This window comes from Exophiala xenobiotica, assembly GCF_000835505.1.
Source record: "Exophiala xenobiotica strain CBS 118157 unplaced genomic scaffold supercont1.3, whole genome shotgun sequence".
Lineage (NCBI taxonomy): Eukaryota > Fungi > Ascomycota > Eurotiomycetes > Chaetothyriales > Herpotrichiellaceae > Exophiala > Exophiala xenobiotica.
This window is the reverse complement of record NW_013562492.1, coordinates 2,074,012-2,097,481: the sequence shown is the minus strand read 5'-3', so window position 1 is coordinate 2,097,481 and position 23,470 is coordinate 2,074,012. Positions and strand designations below refer to the sequence as shown.

Here is a 23,470-nt window from a genome sequence, read left to right as displayed (position 1 = left end):
GCCAACCACCAAGTCTCTTGACGATAGAACAAGCTCGTAATCATGCGAGGAATATTATCTCCTGCAGCAGGAGCGACCACATCTACGCAGACTCAAGCATTGCTTCCCGTGTCTGTTCTCTTCATCCTTGTTCGTGGTCCTGACTGATCCCAGGCTGTACAACCACAACATGCGGTCGCCGCCAGGACTCGTCTTGATGCTCTGGCTTCTGATTGCTCTGGCGCTTTTCGTTGTCACTCGAGTATCTCCTTCACGAAATGGCCCAGTCGCAGCGCGCTTGTACGACTGGGGCCTCTTCGGACTTTTTCCGAGGCAGTCATATAAATCATCTGATTTGAGACCACCACTGCTAAACTATGCCAGAAGGGACAGACGATGCGACAGCGGGTTTAGCGTTATCGGACCTCGAGGGACCATGGTCTCAACACCTGGGCCTGTCATTCTGGACTGGCAAGGCGAATTGATCTGGATGGAAGACCAGTATGGACAAGCAATGGATGTGAAAGTGCAGCATACAGAGGTCGAGACTATTTGACATTCTGGATCGGCTCAGATACCGGGACTTTCGGGACGGGGAAATATGTCATGCTTGATCAAAGCTATCAAGTGTACAAGACGATCTCTGCAACAAATGATCTCGATGGAGATTTGCACGAATTCAAGATCACCGAGAACGGCACAGCATTGATGACCGTCTACAAAGGGACCACCGCCGACTTGACTGCTTTTGGGATTGCGTCGCAAGGCTGGATATACGACAGTATATTCCAAGAGATCGATATTGAGACGGGAGAGCTTCTGTTCGAGTGGCGTGCATCCGAGCACTACCGTATCGAAGATACCTTCCACACCATCGAAGCCGAGGCGCGACGACCAGACTCATCTGACAGGACAGACAGCGCCATAGGGATGGAAAGCAAGTCAGCGTGGGATTTCTTCCACATAAACAGCGTCGACAAGGACACGCAAGGCAACTACTACATTTCATCTCGCTACATGCACTCGATAACGTGCATCAGCCCTTCAGGCGAGATTGTCTGGATCCTCGGCGGCAAGCAAAATCAGTTCACTGATCTCTCCAACGGAGCAGCCACCAATTTCAAATTCCAACACCATGCCAGGGTTCACGAGAACAATATTCTGACCATCTTCGACAATGGGAAATACGATGCGCGTTCAGATAATGCCGAGTACAGTCGCGGTCTGTTGGTTCGGCTAGACCTCGCAAATATGACAGCAACGGTGCTTCAAGAGTACGTCCACCCGGACAGAGTCCTTGTTGGCAGCCAGGGATCGGTACAGCTGCTTCCAGACTCGCGCCACGCAGTAGTAGGCTGGGGATATGTACCGGCTTTCACAGAATTCGACACGGACGGCTCCGTGCTTTGCGACGTGCACATTGCACCTTCAATCGTTTGGAATCTAGGCTGAGTCAAGAATTATCGCACATTTCGCACTTCGTCGTGGGTGGGAAAACCCTCAACACAGGCAGATGTGTATCTCCGGCCCCGCGAGGGAAGGCTGTATGTGAGCTGGAACGGCGCGACTGAAGTCGATCGCTGGCTTCTCCAGGGCCGCGAGATCATCGATCAAGCTGCCCTCTACGTCGACCTCGCCTCCGTCAAAAAGGAAGGCTTCGAGTCATCCATCGAGATCTCTAGTGATATGCCCTTGTTTGTGCGACTGGCTGCTCTGGACAAAGGTGGAAATGTACTCGGCTATAGTGTGGAGCTTAGTCGCAAGATCGGCAATGCGCCGTCAGAGTTGCCTCAGCTCATGGTACTTTTGGTCCTGATGGCATGCCTTGCGTATTATCTCTGGAGGGTCAGAGCCTCGATTCCTGGGCTGGCGAAGGCAAGGGACATACTGGACGGGGTGGGAGGTCGGAAGTTGAAGGCGGCTCTGGCCTTTCCGAAACGAAGTTCGATCACGAAGTGTGAAGCCGACGACTGGGCTGAAGAGTGTAGTGTGGGCGAGAGTGGACGGACAGATGTGGAAGGGGGTTTGGCATACACCCATGAAGGCGGCTTTAGGGATGAAGAGCTTCAACCATTGTATCACGAAGAGGGTATGTAGCATTTTAGGTACCGTACTGGAGGTCAGTGAAAGATCAAGATCTTTATGCGGGGACCCTTTCAAACTCTCAGGAGCTCTTCACCATTCCACGCCTCTCAGCCTCGATTTCCGACAGCCCAGCATGATCTCGCACACGTTCCGGCCTTGGCTCTGTTCGTCGACCGTATTCTGGGGTATACCAGTCTTCGCGAAGCTCTGGTTCTTAGGCTTGGCCGCCCAGATTTCCTCCCCAGCATGTTCCTCGGCTTGGGCTTGCTCCCTCAACGCTCTTAGGACCATGCCCTGAAAAGCATGCACACCTTCTTCGTGAAATGGATGCAATGGTCCGGTCTCGAAGACTCCGCGCTCAAGATTCTTCTGGACTTTCTCGCACAGCTCGAAGTCCTCGTCCACGACTTTCCGGTAGAAATTTGTCATGCGCTCGTGCGCTCTGGGACTCGCGTGTGGCGTGTTGAGTCTGTACACGTCGTATTCCTGGCGCGTTGTCGTTGCAGAGGTCGGTACGGAGCGCATCAGATGCATGAAACCGGTGCCCGGGTTGGGTGAGAAGTGGCCGCCGGGGAAGACGTGCGTCTGTGAGCGTCCTGCGAAGCGTGTGGCGTCGAAGCTTGAAGACTGGGTGGTGGTGGTGGTGGTGGTGGTGGTAGTGTTGGCGAGGATGGAAGCCTTGGGCTCGTTGAAGTGTGCTATGTATTCGTGTGACGATGGGCTGGGGGAGACGTAGTACGTGTCTAGGTCGGTGGTTTTGGCGACGTCCGGGTGTGCGGTGAGACAGTGGTAGCACTGCTAGGGGGTTCAGTTTCGGCGAGTGAGAAGGTGGACGTGGGCGCAGGAGAGGAGAGGAGGGAGAGAGTACGGTACCTCGTTGTAATTGTCCTGCATGACTTTCCAGTTGAAGGTGCCGTCCTTGGTCCATGTGAAGTCGTATTCGACGGCGTCCCAGTCGATACCGGAATTGACCAGACGTTCTTGACGGTCAAGCTGGCCGTATTGGGCGTGCCAGGAAATTTCCGGCTCGGGATTTGCGTCAAGATTGACGTAGACGAACCCGTTGGCATCGATGTGGACGTGGATTGGGAAGAGTTGAATGGTGGATGGGTCGAATGCAGGTATGGATTCAGGCGTGAAGCGTGGAGCTTTGGTCAATTTACCGTTCAAGTCGTAGGACCATCCGTGATATTTGCACGACAAGACTCTGGCTGTGCCGCTCGTCTCTTGGACCACGGGAAAGGCGCGATGCCTGTTGAAAACGGAAAAGAGAAACCCGGAGTATCAGATGGAGTTCAAGTTGCTCGCGAGTGAGATCCATCTAGAACTACTTACCTGCAAACGTTGTGGAAGCCAACGAGATTGCCTTCCTTGTTCTTGACCACGACGAAATTGAAGCCGGCCATCTCATATTGCACGAAGTCGCCGACATCGCGGTGTCGAGCCTTATGGGAGACGAGGAACCAGCGCTTCGAGAATAACGAGCGTCGTTCCAGTTGATAGATGGCCGGGGAGTGGTAGAAGTCGGCGGGTAGAGAGGAGTTCAGGTCGGTCAGTATGACCTTTCTGGACAGACCTTGAATATGGCTGTCATGCACAGCAGCTCCCGGAGGACATGTATTTCCATTGAGGTCTACAGGAGGCATGTTGGTTTAGGTGTTGGCCTCTGCATCGGTGGCATCATGGCGTGGACCTACCTAGACAATAATAGCTGCGGGTTCATATATGAAGAACAATGATCCAGAATTCGCTCGTCAGAATACTCCATAGATGCATACCGAAGTACTGATCATTGGTCCAGTTATCCCTCGGCTCCAACTGGTAGGCACCTAGGTGGTAGGAGGACGAGGATGAGGATGAGGACGAGGACGAGGTAACGTCTGATTAGATAAGGCAAGAAGGTAACGACGATCTCCATTGACCTTCTTCACTGGGAATATATTTCCCGATAGGCCATGATGGGCGCACCAGCTTCAACCTTTTACTCGTGTGAACGATTTTCATTTGACTACATCCTGACAGTGATTTGAACGCGTGCTTTGGCAATCGTGGTCTGATTATTGGTCGGAAGTCTTCGAAGCATGAGCATCTGAAGAATGTTGTTCTGCGAATATCAGAAGGGAAAGTCGAGGCGATGATACTTACAGAAGACACTTCGCGCTTCACATGTTGAAAAGTCCCCATCGCCAAGGGTCGAATCCAGACATCGCTTCATTAGCAATTGGTCGCATCGAAGAGTGACCTCAAAGGTGAACCTCAACGGCAAGCAGCGGGTGTTTGCCCCGACGGGCGCCATCCTTCAGGCTCCATACTCATATCAATACCATGAGTCTACGAATGTCATCCCTCGATCCCGACGAACCCAGGGCTATGAAAGGTATGGTGACCTATTAATACCCGGAACTGTTTGACACTGGAAGTTCCTGGCATTGACCCCAACAGATTGCCGAACCTGCAACAGACGGAGAATCAAGTGCGACAGGAGCCTTGAGACGTGCAGAAAATGCGCCCTCAAAGGGTTGCCGTGTCCCGGTTATGGCCTTCGTATTCGATGGGGCCAAGGAGTCGCCAGCCGCGGAAAACTAAGTGGGAAAGCCCTCCCCATTCTTGAGCCCGCGCCTGCCAGCTATCACATCGATGCCAAACCGGCGATCTCTACGACCAGCAGCTCGGTTCGTTTGAATGCAACCTCTTTGGCACAGGATGTACGTCCAAGAACCCTCCAACTCGCCCGTGGAGGCCCCCTGACTAACTCTCCCTCAGTCTGTCACAAGCAGACCATCATTGGACTTCCAAGAGAACGACTTGCAATCAACCCCGACAGCAAGCGAGCCACACGTTGTTAACGACGGTCTTCGAAACGCATTCCACCCTGTCCATGATCGGAATACTATCCACAACAAGTTTGGCGTGAATCTCGACCTGCGGTCATACCGCCTTCCAGACTATCTCCAACCGAGTGTAGTTCGAGATCTTATTCACTACTACGATCATGTCGTCGCTGCCGTCATGCCATGGGTGGATGGGCCTGACAACGCGTGGCGAACAATCATGCTGCCTCTTGCAATGGAGTCCGAGTCGCTTCTCCTAGCCATTCTTGCTCTGTCTGCAGAGCACTACTCTTCCAAAATCGGTTCCACATGGTCGGCCGAAGGTGGGCCCCTGTCTGTGCGCTACCGGGACCAAAGCGTCCAACTGCTGGCTCAAAACTTGCGTAGGGAATTGACTGAAGATCAGACGGCAGCACATCAAGGGCCTGCATGTGCTATGCTGGCCACAATACTGGTACTCTGCAATCTAGAGATGATTCGTTGCGACTCTGCCGTCTGGCATGTCCACTGGAAAGCAGCAAGGACAATTACACGACGGTGGACGTCCTCACATTACCCGAGGCCGATGCTCGATTCTGGCTTCAAGTTCCTCATCAAAGAGGCCTTCGTATACGACGTTTTTGGGTCGTCGACGACTTTCGACAACGAAGACCAGATACCCAGTTCGGTTCTGACTGACGAAGACCCTCAACTCTTTAGCCAGTGGTTACAACTTGTGCAGGAAGTGACAATAGTGGAGCGACGGCGTCACGCTAACATGCCTGTTGACCAGTACTTGATGCATTCGGCTGACATGAAACTCTTGCAACGACGATTCAAAGAAGCAACAAACTCCTCACTTCTCATAAACCGAGACCTGAAATTTGGATCTCAGGGCCTACAAAGTGACATTGTAACACTGTTGCGCATTTACCAGGAAGCCGGACTACTTTATAGCTATCAAGCCTTACTCGGGCCCAACGAGTCTGCTCTCGCACGAAGTGGCTGTGTGGAGTCGATAGTGAACAGTGTTCGCCTCATCCAAAACCTCAATGTTTTCCAGCACGATCTTGTCTGGCCACTTTTCCTCGTTGGGACGGAAAGTAGGAACAAACCCTCAAGACAGAAATTCGCGGAATCCGGATTACTGGAAGCAATGCGATCTACCGCATTCTCCAATTGTCGTCCAGCATTGGAGTTCCTACGACGCTTTTGGACAATGGACGAGCCTGTTGTGGCGGATTGGATTCAATTTGGCCGTCAGGAGTCTGAGAGAGGCTTGAATTTCCTGGTCATCTGAAATTAAAAGACAAGGGAAACCATCACATCACCGAAAGATCTCATGGCCAGTCTCACATATCAACAGTTTCTTCATCCTCAACACCAAACAACACCCGCATCGGGTCCTGGTAGTCCATAAAACCAAGAGAGGGACGGCAGATGCCATATCCTAGGAGTCGTTGTGCTTGTGGCGGCAATCGCCTGGCGTTCTCCGGTGGCACCATGAGGAACTGGTTCTCTGCTGGTCGGTAGTAAGGCTTGCAAAGAAAGATACCGATTGTCTCGCGAGCTTGATCTCTGTTCCAACAGTCAGAGTGGTGTGGAAGTGTGCCGAGCGCATTAGGACTCACTTTGTGATATTCCCACCACCGGCGTGATAAAGGTTGCCGACAAAAATCAAAGCATCTCCAGGTTCCAGTTCTGCAGGCACAGCCTCTTCATCATAGGGGCATCGATCAGGTCCCCACACATGAGACCCAGGAATGCAGATAGTGGCACCATTCTCCTTTGTCGTCTTGGTCAAAGCCGTCACACAGCCCAACATCATGGGCATATCAACGTTACGGGTGTGGTAATCACTGGGTCAAGGTAAGCATCAACTGACAACCTGTGTGGAAGAGCATCATACCCGTCGTCGCGATGCAGTACTTGCTGTCTCCCTCCCGGGTTTACTCGGAACGCGACGGTTCTGTCTGTGTTAGGAGATTATAGCAGAGAACATACGGAAACGGAGGGTGAAAGTCGTGCGTGGATGAATCATGTTTTGGGGGAGAGAGAACTCACGAGGATATAATTGGCTTGGATGTTACTGTCTCTTGCTCTTGACCTGACCAGTATGTGTATGTCGAGGAAAGCATCTTGTTGGCTACATTGATATATATTGGATTCATGGCCAATTCGACACATCCATCCGATCGACCCAGGAGCCCGGTCGCTCTTTGAGTGGTCTCTGGAAAGAAGCCGCTGCAGTCTTTCTTATCTGTGTCGAAATAGGGCTTGAGCTCGGATTTGATTCGACTGGCCAACTCTTTGGAGATCAAGTTCTCGACGATGACACCTCCATCACGCTCAATGATGGGCACGAGAAGCTCTGTCGTCGTGGCAGGATCGTTCGCATCACACCGCGCAATCTTGGGCTTCTTGCTCGACCCATTAACATGCTGGACGTCCTTTTGTGGGAGGGCCGAAGCCTCCGTGATGTTGTCTACGGCAATGGGGGCCATTCTCGAACTCTGAAGCCTCTGTGATGTTGTGGAAGCGTTGAAAGCCTGAAAGCGATAAGGTGTTCTTGACCCGGTGAAAGCCTTTGATAAGACCCGAGTCGATCGCTGCTGCTGGTTACGAACAAGATGTCCTATCCTCATTGAAGACGACCAGGACGAGGTTGAGATATCCTCGCGGTGTTATATCATGCACAAGCTGAATACAGAAAACGATCCTCTCAACTGTCCTGCCTAACGTGGCAGGTGAAATGAATGGTAGGGCTAGATGAGCTGGTGTCTTGGATCACTGCGTGGACTCCCAGGACTATGGTAGAGGTAGACCCGACTACCCGTATTCAGCAGGTATACAGGGAACCGCGGTTTGTCGCGTATGACCGTGCGATCTCATACATGAGCCAATCACCAAACGAAGGGAATTGCATCCCTCATAAGGTTGGTGGTTGGAGAGAAGAGCAAGCCGTCCAGGCCTGATTCACACGGGACGTGAATTCTCTCCATCTACCCGCCTCATTGGGTTTGGCTTGCTCAAGCACAACGCCAATCATGCCTTTGTCTACCAGGTAACTTCGCTTCCGTGGTCCGAACCTGCTTGATGCAAAACACCACAAACGAAAGCCTATCACTGATAACATGCAGCTATGAGAGCTAACAGGACGGTATGGACAAACGACTATCTGCGTTTGCCGCTACAATAGACGATCCGTGGCCGACAATCGAAGTTTGGAGAGGAAGCCGCTGCCTTGCGAAAGATAAGGAGTTGCGCAGCTCATGCAAAATGGCCAGAACAAGGACAGTCTTATCCGCTGATGCTGGCATGCAGCGGCGAAGCACCTGGACATATAGGACTCTAGCCTTGCGCACAATCACTCGAGCTGCAAAGCTTCTGCCCGAAACCCTTTGACTCGGCGCTGAACCATTGACGTTGTCGTTGATCCTCCTTTCAGCTTTCCCTCCACGGCGGACACTCAGTGTTATTCGTGACTGTCTTTGTTGCAAGACTGGTTTCAAGGTTACACGATGAAGGACGAAGAAATCGAATATGCAGCGCAAGACTTGAACCAGACATTGTCGGTGGACGAATCCAAGTCCATCAATAGTGATGATGCGTTGCTCTTGAGTATGGGCAAGAAGCCCGAATTGAGGCGTGTCTACAATTTCTGGACGCGTATGTCTGCTCCCACGATTCAGCGGGTCTAAGCCCAAGTATCTCACTGCTTGTCCCAGTGTGTGCGTATCAGATCATGATCTCATGCAGCTGGTCATGCCTAGTGGTCCTGTACTCGACCATCTTCGATATTGGCGGACCATTTTGCCTACTCTGGGGAACGTACGTGATGTTCCACCCAAGGCTGCAGACGATGGCAGGAACTGATCATAATTCCAGCTTGTTCGTCGCGGTCGGCCAGACATTGCTCATGATGTCCCTTGCCGAGTACTGTAGCATATGGCCCACAGCAGGCGGTCAGCAGTACTACACTCAAGCTGTTGCAACGGGCCCGACGAGACCTTTCTTGTCGTATTTTGTGGGTTGGGCGGTCATCGTTGGCGAGATATCCACGGGCTCCAGCTGTGCGCTCAACAGTGCTGATATCATTGCCTCCTTTGTCGAAGTCACTCATCCAGACTTTGCTTGGCATGTTAGTACTCCATCTTCAGTGCTCGAAGGCTGATCACTGACGGATTGATGGCAGCCGTGGCATACATGGCTCATTTATAGCGCCTTTCTCATCGGCCCTATCGCCATCAATCTGAAACAGAGGTAATGAGCATCTCGCCTGACAGAGGCCTGACCTGGTGCCATTGACTGATCGCTTGCAGGTGGCTACCAGCAATGAACTTGTTCGGCGCTTTCTGGACCATTGCTGGCGGTGTAGCTTGGGCAGTTGTCTTCGGTATCATGGCCAAACCGAAGCATGACGCCAACTTTATCTTTACCGAATTTATCAACAATTCCGGGTATACCAGCAAAGTTTGGGTGTTCGTCATGTCGTTCTATTCTCCAATGTATGGGTTGTACGGGACCGATGGGATGATGCATCTGGTATGTCTCTGCGTATCCTTGAGAAAGGACTGCCCGTTCTCTGGTGACGGCACCACGATAGTACCTAGTTTATGCTGATCCAATGTCGGGTGGCAGGTCGAAGAGATGAAGGATGCGTCCAAGGAGGCCCCAGTAAGTCTTGCAGTCTCGTATGACATAGTTCTTGGGCTCATCGTCCGTTACTAGCGTGTGATGGTGTGGGCAATGATTTTCTGCAGCATCACGAGCTGGCTTGCAGCACTTCTCATGATGTGGACAGCTGGCAACTGGGAATCGTACATGACAGGTATGTCGGACTCCAAGGTACTGGTCTTTTCTGCCATGTTCTGCCCCTGATTTTTCGTAGCCTCGCAACCTTACATGAACTGGTGGATGGACGTCACTCATTCTGTCTACGGCGGAGGGATATTCTGCGCTTTGATCATGATCGGCTTGAACTTCTTTATCATCGTTGGGACCAATCTTGCAGGCTCGCGTCTCGCATGGAGCATGGCTAGGGACAAAGGACTTCCTTTCTCGGAGTACTTCGCCCATGTTAGCACCAGATTCCACATCCCTCTGAGGACAATGGTTGCTATTCTGGTTATTGACCTGATTATTGGTATGTCGGAGAGTCCGTCTAGGGTACAATATGCTGAGCTTCCTTTTTCCAGGGTTGATTGTCCTCGGCAGCGATCTAGCATTTGAATCGATCATTTCCGGAGGAGGTGTAACCTTGCAAATAGGCTATGTCACGCCCATCATTGTGGTGAGTTTTCTCGCACACCATGTTTCGTCAAGTTCTTGCGGGGACAGCTAACTTAGCGGCATGCGCATGCTAGGTCCTCATCCGTGGACGCAAGATCCTTCCACCCAGACCATACTTCGACCTCGGGCGATGGGGCTATTTCGTCAACATTGTCAGTGTATGCTGGTCGTTAATCATCATCGCCATGTATCTGTCCCCACTGTACGTGCCTGTGACAATTGCCACAATTGACTATATGAATTGGTCATGTCTGATCGTGGGTGCGACTCTCTTGTTTCCCGGGATTTATTGGGTTTGGCGAGCCCGGTTTAGATATATCAAGGAGAGCAATTCTGTCCTGACCGATAATGTTGTCTTTATTGATGGGGTGGCTGTGGGTGGGAGTGAGGCATTGAGAGCTGCTGCGTTGGAAAAATGAATGCATACTTATTGGGATATGGGCTCGTAGATAGAATTCAAGAAGACTGCTCGCTCCAAGTTTTCGATAGCACCTACCAGTGACTTGACCGACTCTTGGGTTTCACTTGAGAACCCTCATACCACCAGGCTAAGGCATGCTTTTGCTGTATGCGTGACTAGCAGTCCTGACAAAGCGGCGATGAGGCGTGGTTGGACGAATGGTTGATGATGGGTTGTTGAAGATTCAACCGATTCCAGCACGACGTCATTTCTGGCTGCGCTGCCGCAAAGGACTCATTGCTTCATGTCCTTGCTCTTCGCGTATTGTCTACTCATGTCAAAGTATTGCTATACCCTCCCTCCCCATCAATAGAGTCGACCCTCATCGCTTGATGCGCTCCTTCATCCTCCTGGGTCGCTGTGTTGGCCCAAGGAGTTGGGCGCAGTTTGCCTCCCGCATCCCTCGACGTCAACAATCCTTCTCCAGGTGGACTCAGAAATACAGTTTGAAAGATCCTCGCCAAAGGCGTTACTCTCCCCTCCTTGCCGCTGCAGCGGGCCTCTCCTCGGTCGCCTTTGTCGAGATCACCGAGAATCATGACGAGAACAAGACGGTCGAGATGCAGATGCTGGAAGCCTCGCGGCAGGAAATCAGTAAGAAGGTACCTGAAGATGCCCACGGCCTACGACGATTGTACAAAAGCATAATATATTTCCTGGATCAATATGTTTACGAACCCTTAGCGACTGGTGTCCGCTTCCTCTACCTGGTCGTTATCTTCGTTCCCGTCATTGCAACCGTACCGATTGTGCTCATTGGGCCGCGGAGAAAAGATCGCGACAATGAAAGGAGCGGGACAATATGGTGGTACGGTTTTCTGGTCACTGCCATGGAAAGAGCAGGTCCGGCCTTCATCAAGCTGGGACAATGGGCTGCCTCGAGGTCCGATATCTTCCCTGCAGAAATGTGCAAGGTCATGTCCACATTGCACTCTAACGCACCGGCTCACTCACTCCGACATACCAAAAGGACAATCTGCGAGGCTTTTGGCGGCAGGAATTTTGACGAGATCTTCCTAGAGTTCGACGAAAAGCCTTTGGGTGTCGGTGCTATCGCTCAAGTCTACAAAGCCAGATTGAAGCCTAACCTGGCGAGACCAGACGACAGCGACCTCGAACATCATGACAAGCACCGGTTAAGGCATCGAATCAGGAGAAATGTCAATGCCCTGGTCAAGTCGAGCCCTCAGAGGATACCTTCGGCATACGTTGCTATCAAGGTCCTTCATCCCAAGGTTGAAAGAAATGTCCGCCGAGACCTCAAAATCATGGCCATCTTCGCATCGATCATTAATGCCATTCCCACATTGGAATGGCTAGATCTCCCCAATGAAGTTGCCAATTTCGGCGAAATGATGCGATTGCAACTCGACCTTAGAATCGAAGCTGCCAACCTCACAATCCTCCGGAAGAATTTCCAAAACCGCACAACAGCATGGTTCCCACACCCGTACACAGATTTCACAACACGCACTGTCCTTGTCGAGGAATTTGCGCAAGGCCTACCACTAGCAGCATTTTTAGAGTCTGGAGGCGGAGTCTTCCAACAAGAAATTGCAAACGAAGGTCTAGACGCATTCTTGCACATGCTCTTGATAGACAACTTTGTCCATGCGGATCTGCATCCCGGCAATATCATGGTCAATTTCTACAAGCCGACGCAACCCGATGTCAAACTACCATACATGTCCAGACAAGATCCTACGCAGCCGTCGACCGCAACCGAAATCGACGAGTCTGAGGCCGTGCTCTCACGTCTGCGTCCCCACGTGGGCAAAAAGCAAGAATGGCTCGCGGCGCTGAATCAGATCGATAACGAAGGGTATAGACCGCAGTTGATTTTCATTGACACTGGCCTTGTCACGGAGCTCAACAGCAAGAACAGGACGAATTTCCTGGACCTCTTCAGAGCGATTGCCGAGTTTGACGGCTATCGGGCCGGACACCTGATGATCGAACGGTGCCGGCAGCCGGACGCGGTCATCGACGGGGAGGTCTTCGCCCTGAAAATGCAGCATCTTGTTCTGTCGGTCAAAGGCCAGACGTTTGCGCTCGGCCACATCAAGATCGGCGACGTCCTCTCCGAGGTGTTGGGGATGGTACGGTCTCACCATGTCCGAATGGAAGGCGATTTTGTCAACGTGGTCATCTCGATCTTACTTCTCGAAGGCATTGGCAGAACGCTGGACCCGGATCTGGATCTGTTCAAGAGTGCTCTACCGATCTTGAGACAGCTAGGTTCATCGGATCCTGGTGCTGTCCTGAAGAGTTTCAAAGAAGGAGACTTCTCACTGTTGAAGATCTGGGTTGGACTCGAGGCACGGAGATTCTTCCAAGCCAGCGCCGAGAGTGTCGAGATGTGTGTGAAATATGACTTGCTCAGTCCTAATTTTTGAAGCGAATATCAGACATGCGAATGAATCCACTCTTGGTCTCTCAGCCTTATCACTTGATGACCGAATCTTCCCATGCAAGAAGAACTTTTGTACTCGCATCACCAGTGCCGCTCCTGCCGAAGGATATCAGGCTGAAGAGTTGCATCAAGTTGAATCTGAGACACAGCCCATGCCAGACACCAGAGCCGCGACCTGGCAGGGCGCGTAAACTGGCGGATAACCCGGTCAAGGAAGCAACGATGGTGCCAAATACGGAAGGGCTGCTGAGGATGCGGCTGAATATGCATGCATGTTTCTGGGTGTAGCCTACGTCCTTTCCAATCATAGCCAGCCTGTACGTGCTCGAGTCGCACATGGCCCACCTTTGAGCTGGTTTTATGCAACTAACGGTGGTGGTTCTGGCAGCATCGAACCATGCATGACGATTTCTCCCCTCCACTACGAGCTGCGTTTGGATGAAAGCGGCTGTACTGCTCAGAGCCCTGCTTGGTGCAATGCTCAAGCCGCAGTGGGGGCCAGACCCTCGCTTGGAAAGGCAGTCGAACTCCGGGAGGTCCAGCCTGATCTGTTATCAACCCAGTCAAGTCACCCTCGAAGACGTCTGATCTTCTTCCCCTTCAACATGCGACACAAACAATCTATTGAAGACAGCTCATCATATCTATGGCGCACGATCGAGGAGAATCCCCCGCTCGAAGCCAAGGGCCAAGTCCTGAGCTGGAAGTATTACTACGACCCAAACCTCCGCAAGCAGCGACTACCATCCCAGCCGTAGCCCGAAAGTCAGCGAGCAAAGGAATACTGTACGGTCGAGTTCGCCTTCGCTACTCACGTATTCATCACAACGCTTGAGTTCCCGAGTTCCTCTCCGTTTGTTTCAGCACAGCTTGCTTCGTGACCATTTCCCTGGTCCTGGGTGTGTATGATGGCAAACAGGTATTAAGTCTGCCTCACGCGATTAGCCTCAACACCGTGGTCGCCATATTATCCACGGCTTCTAAGTCCTGTCTGATACTGGTGGTCGGCTCATGCATAAGTCAACTGAAGTGGACATGGTTCTCGAGACAACGAAGATTGACCGACATACATTCCACGATGCCAGCCAAGGTCCATTAGGCTGTGTGGTACTTCTCACGAGAGAAGCATTTCTGTCCCTGGCATCAGTTGGGGCGATCATTACTATACTATCCCTGGCATATGATCCTTTCCTGCAACAAATCTTGAGCTCCAAAACCATTCAGGTCTACACGAACTCTCCGTTGGCTGTGACGAGACAAGAATACTGGAGTTTGGTCTAACGCCAGTTCTTTCGCACCGACTCCAGCATTTCCTTCCGGCAACTGCACTTGGCCGCCATTCAGCACAGTTGGCTGGTGCAGTAAATGCGAGACCTTCCCGACGAACAATGTCGTAGTCCGGGGGTTCGACCGGTTCCCCACGAAGGCAAATCTCACATCCGGTTCACGATGCCATGTCGAACTTCCGGATGGTAATCTGGTCGCTCTTCCGATGAAGGCGTGGATAGACGATACACGCCACGACGGTTGGTTGGTCCAGTCGGTGAATGCTGTTGCGTCGACGCTATACGCTCGCCATGGCAACTCCGTTTCGGAGTCTGAAACCCTTTCCCCAATTCAAAGACTTTTCTGGGCGTGAAAAGTCCCCAGCTCGCGATGGCTTTGGTGACTTTAGGTTACGAGCAATTCACCCGGGTACAGCCTCCTAAGGTGAACATTGCTCAAGAGTGCGTTCTCGATCTATGCTTGCTCGACTGCAATGTGTCGGTGAATGGTGGAATTCCCGAAACCAAGGTCTTGCATGCTCAGCATGGCGTTCAGTTCCAAAGAAATTTCACCGTAGGTTCTGTTTCCAACACTCTCTGGTGCTGGAGGCAGCCTGGCGTGGGCGAAGCTGATCTCTACTGGGCGTCCTCTGGTCCTGATGCTATTAACTTATTTGACGACTATAATATGGCTTTCTGCCTCGAGCTCGGTGTGAACATGTATGACCCTTTCGATTGGTGGTACCAGGTGGGCAACCTTCTCTCCAGCAACGGAACGGTTCTATATGAAGGTAATCACAACGAAGACCTTAACGACACGAGTTGCCTTCTCAGCATGCACGTAAGCCGGTGGTCAAACGGGTGGTTGACTCCATCGTCGGACATCATGGCCAAATTGCAGGAAACTTTGTCGTTGTCAGACACGTTCGAGGGTATTGCGGCAAGCCTTACGCAGTTGGGTCGGGACTCTCGCCCCAGCGAAGTCACAGGCCAAGTGGGACTACCAGTCATATATGTGCATCTACGCTGGGAGTGGCTCATTCTGCCGGCTGTACTGGAGGTGGCAGGCATTGCACTTCTACTGTCGATTATGGTCATGGCCAAACGCGCCAAGACACCGCTATGGAAAGGGTAGGTGCTTCCCTTTCTGTATCATGGCTTGGAAGATGGGATGAGGGAGGACGCTTCAACGTTGGAGAGCGTTAGCAGTATGGAGCGGGAGGCCAAAGCCAGAGTTCGTCTGAAGCGGGCTGAGAAAGGAGGAAGTTGGGAATGAAGCCGTAGATCGGCGGACTCTTGGACAATGACGAGGGCGACAGACGACGGCTCTCGCGGACCTAGAGGGCACCTGGATGGGTCGTCAAATACCCCAGATCTGAAATCGTTCGATCAGACATGTGCCAAAACGCCGTCATCCTGGCTTTTGAAATCTTGATCAAGGCACAAATTGATCAAAGAACGACAGATGTGAAGACCGGTACCGAACCCAGTAGTATGCCTGCTCGCTGCCGGCAACCGAAGAGTTCATGATAACCGAGGTCGCGTGTCAGGAAGCGTTTGATTGCAGTGCTTAGCCCAAGCTCCGAAGCCCTGACATATAACGTGGAGGGCCAGTGAGCACCCATAGAAAAGATTACATACTACGGAGTACAGAGTAAGGTTAAATTGCACGGGCGTGTGAGCACAAGCTGGAGCCGCGAATCTTGAAGCAGAAAAGCATTGACACGCTAGAGACACGCTTGTAGACGGAGGAAGTGAGATGGAAATTAGAAACTCTTACTAGGGAATCGCAATTCCCAAGACGCGTGCATGACGCGAAAAGAAAGCTGGCTTTGTTTACCACCACTTACGTCAATGTAAAAGCTAAAGGAGATTCATCAGGACAGAAGAGCTGGGCCAAGTTCCTAGTCGGACGGTTGTAGTAGCCAGCGAGGGAGAGATGAGATGAGATGGGAGGGACGAGATGAGGATCGAGATTAAGATGGAGATGAAGATGGAGCAGAGTTTGAGATCAAGGGCAAACCTACAACACAAAGTACACACTACACAGTAAGTGACAGTACAAACTCGTCAGTCTCTGTGCATTATTCATCAGCGGAGGGGAGCTACTTTTGTCCGAAAGAGACCTAATCAGAAATTCCCAAAAGGCCTTTGGAAGGGCCAATGGCATTATGAGAAAGGACGAAAGAAAACGGTTATCCAAAGGGAGCGTTTCCTATCGACATCAGCGCCGAACTGCAAATGACGAACAGGAGAATTAATCTCGGTAATTCGAGGGGCCCGGGAGAAATACTGGTGACTTGACTGTTGATTGGGCCTCTATAAAGCCAGAGGCCCTACACTAGCCCCAGACAAGCCTGGGAGGATCATGGGAGGATCATGGGAGGATGTTCCCGAAGCGCCGCGGCCGCCATTGAAACATCAGGCTGCGTTAACTCGAGACCGCCTTCGATCTCTGATACATGTACTCCGTCCTCCGTACCAACCACAAAAGGAGGGAAGGGATCAAAAAGAAAAGACAGAAGCCGTGCTATGCTGTGCCGAGCTGAAGACTGGTTGACTCTAACTACTACTATGGTATGCTGACCAGTATGATTCTACATGACAGGACTGGATTCTGTCATCAAACATGTCGGTGCCTTTCGACCCGTAAGGAGGTTTCCGTTCCCTTCCTCATGCAGATAGCCGCCTTGTGCCGCCGTTTAACGTGCGATGATCTGCCGATACTAACCTATGTACTACTAACGTAGTCACCGAGTCACGACTCACCTCTGGATACCCAATAATAATGGTGCCAGTGGTACCTCGTACCTTGTACCTGCATCTGCCAGTCACTTGCTCTGCTCTTGGTGTTCCTGTTTCCTGCTGCCTCATCTTCATCCTGCCATCCCCCAATTCGGCCTCAATCACACAACCTGCGACACGCTAATCTATCCTCGTCTTCCCTCTTCCTCTCCCCTCCCAGGCTTTTCCTGGTCTTTCTCGCCTTTCCTATTCCCCTTGTCCCATTCCGCATCCGCTGCTTTTGCTATCAGCCACTGATTGTATCCTAGCGGTGGGGCGCCTTTCTCTCGGATGGCTCCCATGAGGCCACGAGGCGACCGTCTCTCAACCTTGCAACGATGCTGGGAACTCCCTGATTAGCACTTTGCTACGGAGTATTGCTCTGACAACTGTGTAACCAGCACTTCGGAATGTCGCTCGAGTCACTTCTTGTGGTCAATCCCCTATTCCCTATTCCCTATTCCCTATTCTTCGCCCGAGCACAACTGCTGTGTGACCAGCCCAACTTTCTCGACCCATGGTCTGATATTAATATTGAGCATGACCTAGCCCTGTCTATTGAAGTTTGACATCTGTCAAAATCTGTCAAAATCTCTCCGCCCTCCAAAGATCCCCCAGCGTAAAGTCTGTCTTGACTCTTGACTCCGAGTCTTTGGGGCCCTTCTTTTATTGCCCGTCTGCCATCTCCACAAAAAAGACACCCACGTACCCACGTCGCTGATCCGCGACACGCACTGTTTGATTAGCCTCGCTGGGAACAACGGGGAGGCCTCACCACCTCGCCAACTTCTCAAACCACCGTCATCGTGGATGCAACGCCTCTGTGTCCGCACCGCCCATCATCCTGGGAAAGAGTCCTTTTCTCGCATCCTCGCCTTCAGCCCTCCGAGAAACTCCCCTGCTCATCAATTTGCTCGACCGTGTCAAGTCTACTTTCCATCCGCACGCGTCAACCTCGTCCGGCACCCACCTTGCCGAGGAATTGAGCGCCATAGTCGTCTTACCTGGCGCTTGTTCTGTTCGCTCTGCTGGTTCAGCTGTCAAATTCTACACACCTCCGTCGACCAGCCTTACAGTAACGTTCCTGGGTCAGGATCGTCGACTCGTTTGACAAGCCCGCCCACCTACTCGGAAAACCACCTTCCACCTGCAAGAGCCTGGCTGTATCTTCCAGCCTCGATCCTAGTCCGAAACCACCGGAAGCTCGACACACGACCGTCTTTCTTATGCTGACCAGACTTAACTGCGACGCGCTCATCTCATCATCTCGTTCTGCTCATGACTTGTTGAACATCCTCACTCATTCCTATCCGACCTTGTCACTCTTTTCTCTTTGGCACCCAAGACCACCACTCGTTTACGGTCTCGTCGCCCCCCAACACTTCGGCGCCTTTGCCGTCTCAGATACGTCCCACCCTGACTGATACATTTTCGTGGTGGGAAGACGAGACAGCCGAAGAGAAGGGGAAGCGCCACCCTCGTTCTCGTCGAGATCACACAAAAATACATTCATTGTTCGCACACACAACACACATACACATACCGTGGCAGGTGTCCGCCACCGCACCGCGTTGCGCAACCTCTTCATCTTGAACTGGTCTGCCGCAGTCCGCATTGACTGGTTCAATCGTTCAATTCGAAGGCCGCTATTGCGCCGCCTCGAACTTCCCGAGGAAGCACTTCTCCTGAGACCACATCCCTAATGGAACAATAACCGGTACACCATCCCACATCATCGAGTCACTCTTTTAGTTCGGTATGGATGCTGTGAGCACCTTGTGGCCAGCCTGCTGACCTGTCGTCTAGTCAAACTTTATTACACTCTTTATTTGTTTCTCCTTTCAGCCATTTTCACCATGAACGTATTCAAGAAGAAGGCCAAGGCCAAGGATGATGCATACATCATGCCTCAGGCCGAGCGCGCTGGTAGTCCTTCGATGTCAAAGATGTCCCGAAGCCTGAAACGCAAGCAGAAAAATGTCGTCGAGATAAAACCGGAAATCGATCTTGCCATGGCTCTTCCTGATACCAAGGACTTCAGAACTAGTCTGCTGATGCCCGGCCTCTCCGCCCGGTTCAGCATGCTTAGAGAGCAGGATGACCCGAACACAAAGGTCGGCAAGGCAAGCGACGACAGCGTACTGTTCCCAAAGCGAGCCTCTCGTCTCAATGTCTTCGGTCACAATGCCCTCACAGATATCGCCGAGGTCGAATCCATCCACACCCCCATCAGACCGCCCTTTGCCGACACGGAGCGGTCTCACTCCTTTTCCGAAGTCGACGACACAGGTAGTGTTGTGAACCGATCAAGACCGACAGACGGCAACAACCTCTTCAGCGGCCGTCAGAAAATGTATAGAATTCCGGGGACTGGCTCCTCGAGAGATTTGAGTGGCAGACAGACTCCTTTGACGTCCACCAAACACGTCTACCAAAACGACGTCGCCATGTCGAGTTTCCAACAGCTTCGCCTTCAGGCGGGCCATGAGCGGGAAGGGAGAGGAGAGGAGGAGGAGGACGACGAGCAGCGCGATGAGTTCCCCGAACGCCCGGTCAGTACGGAGACCGATGACCACGAACGCAGCAGCATCGTGAACACTCCTTCTACAGGCTTCAGTAAAAGCAGGGCCACAACCTCCTCCGTCGCATCTGGCCCCTCTAATCGACGCACGTCAACAGCTGCCACTTCGGTGGTGTCCGACTCCCCTATACCGAGGCAGAGCCAGCTGAGTGCTGGTTCTCACTCAAAGGGAAATAACTCCGACTATGGCAGCGAAGACAATTTCCTGAGACGAAATCCCTCCTCAGAATCTCGAAAAGCAGCCCAAACTTCCGACCAGTTCAGCCAGCCTCCTCTACCCTCGTCGCCCTCTTTCAGCCGTGATCTCTCCCAATCCAAGAGTGTGACCAATCTCTCCGAAAGGTACACCCGATCAACATCCCCATTCCCCACACTTACTCCCCGAGCCATAAGTCCTCCCCCTTCAATCCAGACCCAAGGGTTGGCCTCGCTTGATTTCGGCCTCAAGCCGTCGGTGGGCACTTTGAGGAGATATCAAACCGCTTCACCCACCGTGGACGACCAAGACGATGATGTCTACGCTAGAAGCTTGCAGCCGAATGATCGTGGGAAAGCCACCGCCATGGGACTTTTCAACCGACCTCAGCAACAATTCGATGAACGAAAGTTCGAAGAAAGACAGTTGCAAATGTATGGAGCACATCCCTCTGGCAATGAGACGGAGCATGACTCTGCGGATCGCGGCATTGACTCCAGCAAAGCAGCCAACCCTAGCATTCCTTCTCCCGCAGCCTTCCCGCGTTCCCAAGAGCCAAACAGAGCTGCTGGTAGGTCAAGGGCACAATCCGCTGCTTCGTCGACGGATGCTGCCCAGGTCCAAGCCAAAGTTGAAGCGCTTATCAGGCGACAAAATGAAGAGTACAAAGCCATTCAAGCAACTAAACCTGCTCCAGCAGCTCCAAATAGCCGACCTGGAGTACCAAAGACGCTCATGGATCAGCCTGCAGCAACAAGGGGAACTTTCTTCAACGCCTCTGATGGCAGTGATGAGGAGGAGGAAGAGGCCGATCTTGACAGTCCAATGCTGGGTCGGTATGAGCCGCCGCCTCGTCTAGCACCTATGGATGTGCATCCGGCGCTCCGAGATGATTCTCAAGACTCTGATTTTGGGGGACAAATCTCTACTGTTCACGACGCCCGGCCGCATTCAGATGCATCTGCCGAGACTTCTTCTCCTTCTGTCCTTCACGACACTCCTGATACATCCGATTCTCTACATCGCATATCCAACTCCAAAGATGTTGACTCGCCTACGCTAGGACCAGCCACTGGTCTGGGACTGAGTGGCTTGATTCGAACTCATCTGCGACATGACAGCGATAGATCGTCAATGATGCCGCCGCCATCCCCTGGAATGCTTCAAGGCCCGCAGGGGAACTCTTCCTTCCGTGAGCGGGAACCATCCATTGCTTCGACTGCCCGCACTATCAATCCACCTGAGAGCACGCATAGCGACCCTTGGGAATTTGACAATGCGCATCGTCACCAACGAAGTCCACTGGAGCCTTCATCAAATGATCTTATTCCATCGATGTCCCACAAAGCCCAGCAGATCCTCGGGCAAGCTATGTCCCACAGAAATCATGCGGCCTCGAAAGCTCAACAGGTCTTGGGCAGCAGTGCGCCTGCACCAATGGACGAACATCCAGCAACAAGACAATGGCAGAATGACATGATGCCAAGTCATCATCGAGAGGAGAGCACCGAGACTCAAAAAGAATTCGGCAATGAGCTCGCTGAGCGTGCTCGAAGAATTCAGGAGGGTCTGAAAGGAGTGGTCGAAGCCGAGAAGCGCTCACAAAGCCCCGGGCCACGTCCAGCGCTCCAGAACCCAGCCGCCCAGGCATTGCACGCACTTCGACACAAGACAAGCAAGACGTCTCTTGTTCCCAGAGATAATGAGCCTCAGCCTAAAGCGATGAAGATGCTGGGAATCAATGCCGCCGCAAGCCCAGCGATGGGAGGGAGGTCGCCGAATGTGGGTGGTCGGGCTGAGTTTGATGATAGCTACGACGAATACGGAAGGCGGCCTCCTCCAAGACAACGGCCGGCCGATCTCGAGAGCTCTAATGGCCGACTAACACCAGGACCATCCCGACCAGGACCATGGCAACACCACTCGCAAGAAGAATTTGAGCGGTCACGCCAACGTTCCGCGACTCCAACTCTCAAGGGACAGAGACGCGATCGAGCAGAGTCTGAGGCTGCTGAGAGGTCACGCAGCAGAACAGGTCGCTACCGAGAAGAAAAACCACATCCACCAACTGAATATGGCAGACAAGGCCCTTTCCAACGTGGGGAGCAGCAACGTTCCTACGGTCCTTCTCATGGCCCTCACGGCCATCATGGACCTCCCCGCGGTCCGCCTCCAGTCGAGGGTCGAAATTACGAGAGATCCGCCTCAGCCATGTCAAATCGACGACCCAGTGGTACTCGGCCAGGACCATCAGGCTACTTTGACGGCCGGGCAGCAACCCCTACAATGACGGGCACTCCGCGGCTAGGAGAAGGGGCAACGGCACTGAACGCGCCGAGACCTTCACCTCGCCCACCTTTTCCTCACTCTCCTATCAGCCCTTTTGCCCCTCCTGGGTTGTCGCCCGGTCTTCCTGGTCACCCTTCCGCCTTCCCAGCTGCCCTTCCATCGCCCTCTGGACCAATCCCACAGCCTCCTACAACTACTGGTCGATCAACACCAAACGAGAACAGGCAGACTATGATTAGCGCACGCAAGAAGTCCGTCACTAAAGGGATGATTTCTGAACCTACATTCATATCCAGCACTTCTTCGGTCCCTCTTGTCGGCCTACCCAATGGACCTCGCCCAAGGGAGATTGCCATTCCGCCGGTTCCAGCAATGAATCCACAACGCCGACGTGCTGGCACCATGACTGAAAGTACTGATGGGTATTCTAGTTCTCGGGTCGGCTCACCTATGCCTTCAACGCCAGCCTCACCCAGCGTTCAAGGATTCGGACCAACAGCTACTCAGCATGCATTCATCGATCAACAGCAACAGCAACATAAGCCAGCTCCTCGTCAGCGAAACAGATTGAGGAAGATCAGCAGTGAAGGCGGCAGCATGGCTGCTAAAGCGCGGAACCAGGCCATGTTGGCCGAGTTTGGTCGAGAGAAACTGCGCAGCCCCGCGTTGCCAGTCTTCCCGAACAGAAGCGCGACGTCCCTAGGCCTGCACCAAGACGGCGGCATGTTCTGAAATATCGGCAATCCTCGTCACATGGCAAAATCAACCTTCTGAACAAACATCTTTTCCTTTGAACATCCTGTGTTAGTATGTGTATCACGGCATAATGGTTTGAATAGTGGACATGCGCTTTTTCTTTCTTGAGACGGCCTCGGTTAGATTTTTCAAGTTTTGTATGGTACGGCGACGACCTTTTCCTGGGAGACTTTTGTCGCTAGATTACGACCAAGATTCCCATATAACAGGGACAGAGTATGATATGTGGGCTGACGCTTTTTGGGGCACATTGTGCAGACATTGTCAAGGCGGATTGAAGCGGACAAGGAGTATCGCAATTGGGAACAAAAGTGAAAAGTGTAAGGTGAATACAAGGAATCTAGCTTGTTTACCTTAGTTAGGATACCCGAGACACGAATGTGGAAATGCAATGCTACGGTCTGTAAAAGCTGCTAGCCTGGAACTGATGCCACTCATGTACCTAAGCAACCACGTCAACTTGGTCAATGCTGTCCGGGACCTACAAGGCTGAACAAGGCTGTGCCATGCCGGCCTGTTCGCCAAGCGGCGAATGCGAATGCGAATGCGGAGAAGTGGTC

General features: G+C 52.4%; 8 protein-coding genes across 8 annotated transcripts; 6 read left to right on the top strand and 2 right to left on the bottom strand.

Moving 5' to 3' along the window:
• Positions 1-169: 169 nt before the first annotated feature.
• On the top strand, positions 170-2,076 carry PV05_04983 (uncharacterized protein; the record flags this gene model as incomplete). Its single annotated transcript, XM_013461445.1, has 3 exons — positions 170-480; positions 519-1,413; positions 1,438-2,076. 3 exons carry the CDS (start codon positions 170-172, stop codon positions 2,074-2,076), a joined length of 1,845 nt encoding a protein of 614 aa, XP_013316899.1.
• Positions 2,077-2,099: 23 nt separating this feature from the next.
• Positions 2,100-3,710, bottom strand: PV05_04982 (uncharacterized protein; the record flags this gene model as incomplete). The annotated part of the gene is made up of 3 exons (XM_013461444.1): positions 2,100-2,859; positions 2,938-3,316; positions 3,400-3,710. 3 exons carry the CDS (start codon positions 3,708-3,710, stop codon positions 2,155-2,157), a joined length of 1,395 nt encoding a protein of 464 aa, XP_013316898.1. The 3' UTR covers positions 2,100-2,154.
• Positions 3,711-4,107: 397 nt separating this feature from the next.
• On the top strand, positions 4,108-6,305 carry PV05_04981 (uncharacterized protein). The gene is made up of 3 exons (XM_013461443.1): positions 4,108-4,441; positions 4,507-4,769; positions 4,828-6,305. Exons 1-3 carry the CDS (start codon positions 4,390-4,392, stop codon positions 6,172-6,174), a joined length of 1,662 nt encoding a protein of 553 aa, XP_013316897.1. The 5' UTR covers positions 4,108-4,389; the 3' UTR covers positions 6,175-6,305.
• On the bottom strand, positions 6,227-7,378 carry PV05_04980 (uncharacterized protein; the record flags this gene model as incomplete). The annotated part of the gene is made up of 4 exons (XM_013461442.1): positions 6,227-6,452; positions 6,506-6,733; positions 6,784-6,843; positions 6,939-7,378. 4 exons carry the CDS (start codon positions 7,376-7,378, stop codon positions 6,227-6,229), a joined length of 954 nt encoding a protein of 317 aa, XP_013316896.1.
• A 1,017-nt stretch (positions 7,379-8,395) lies between these two features.
• Positions 8,396-10,585, top strand: PV05_04979 (uncharacterized protein; the record flags this gene model as incomplete). Its single annotated transcript, XM_013461441.1, has 10 exons — positions 8,396-8,543; positions 8,603-8,705; positions 8,763-9,015; positions 9,070-9,137; positions 9,197-9,419; positions 9,516-9,551; positions 9,606-9,705; positions 9,766-10,020; positions 10,073-10,167; positions 10,241-10,585. The coding sequence occupies 10 exons, from the start codon at positions 8,396-8,398 to the stop codon at positions 10,583-10,585; spliced, it is 1,626 nt and encodes a 541-aa protein (XP_013316895.1).
• Positions 10,586-10,870: 285 nt separating this feature from the next.
• PV05_04978 (uncharacterized protein) lies at positions 10,871-13,022 on the top strand (the record flags this gene model as incomplete). The annotated part of the gene is made up of 2 exons (XM_013461440.1): positions 10,871-10,887; positions 11,054-13,022. 2 exons carry the CDS (start codon positions 10,871-10,873, stop codon positions 13,020-13,022), a joined length of 1,986 nt encoding a protein of 661 aa, XP_013316894.1.
• A 1,673-nt stretch (positions 13,023-14,695) lies between these two features.
• On the top strand, positions 14,696-15,439 carry PV05_04977 (uncharacterized protein; the record flags this gene model as incomplete). The annotated part of the gene is made up of 1 exon (XM_013461439.1): positions 14,696-15,439. The coding sequence occupies one exon, from the start codon at positions 14,696-14,698 to the stop codon at positions 15,437-15,439; it is 744 nt and encodes a 247-aa protein (XP_013316893.1).
• A 2,312-nt stretch (positions 15,440-17,751) lies between these two features.
• Positions 17,752-23,338, top strand: PV05_04976 (uncharacterized protein). The gene is made up of 2 exons (XM_013461438.1): positions 17,752-18,844; positions 18,895-23,338. Exon 2 carries the CDS (start codon positions 18,945-18,947, stop codon positions 22,884-22,886), a length of 3,942 nt encoding a protein of 1,313 aa, XP_013316892.1. The 5' UTR covers positions 17,752-18,844; positions 18,895-18,944; the 3' UTR covers positions 22,887-23,338.
• The last annotated feature ends 132 nt before the right edge of the window (positions 23,339-23,470 follow it).

Coding starts and splice junctions, on each gene's coding strand:
- PV05_04981 (XM_013461443.1), top strand. CDS start 4,390: ATGAGTCTACGAATGTCATCCCTCGATCCCGACGAACCCAGGGCTATG. Junction 4,442..4,506: donor CGAACCCAGGGCTATGAAAG/GTATGGTGACCT, acceptor TGACCCCAACAG/ATTGCCGAACCTGCAACAGA. Junction 4,770..4,827: donor CAACCTCTTTGGCACAGGAT/GTACGTCCAAGA, acceptor ACTCTCCCTCAG/TCTGTCACAAGCAGACCATC.
- PV05_04976 (XM_013461438.1), top strand. CDS start 18,945: ATGAACGTATTCAAGAAGAAGGCCAAGGCCAAGGATGATGCATACATC.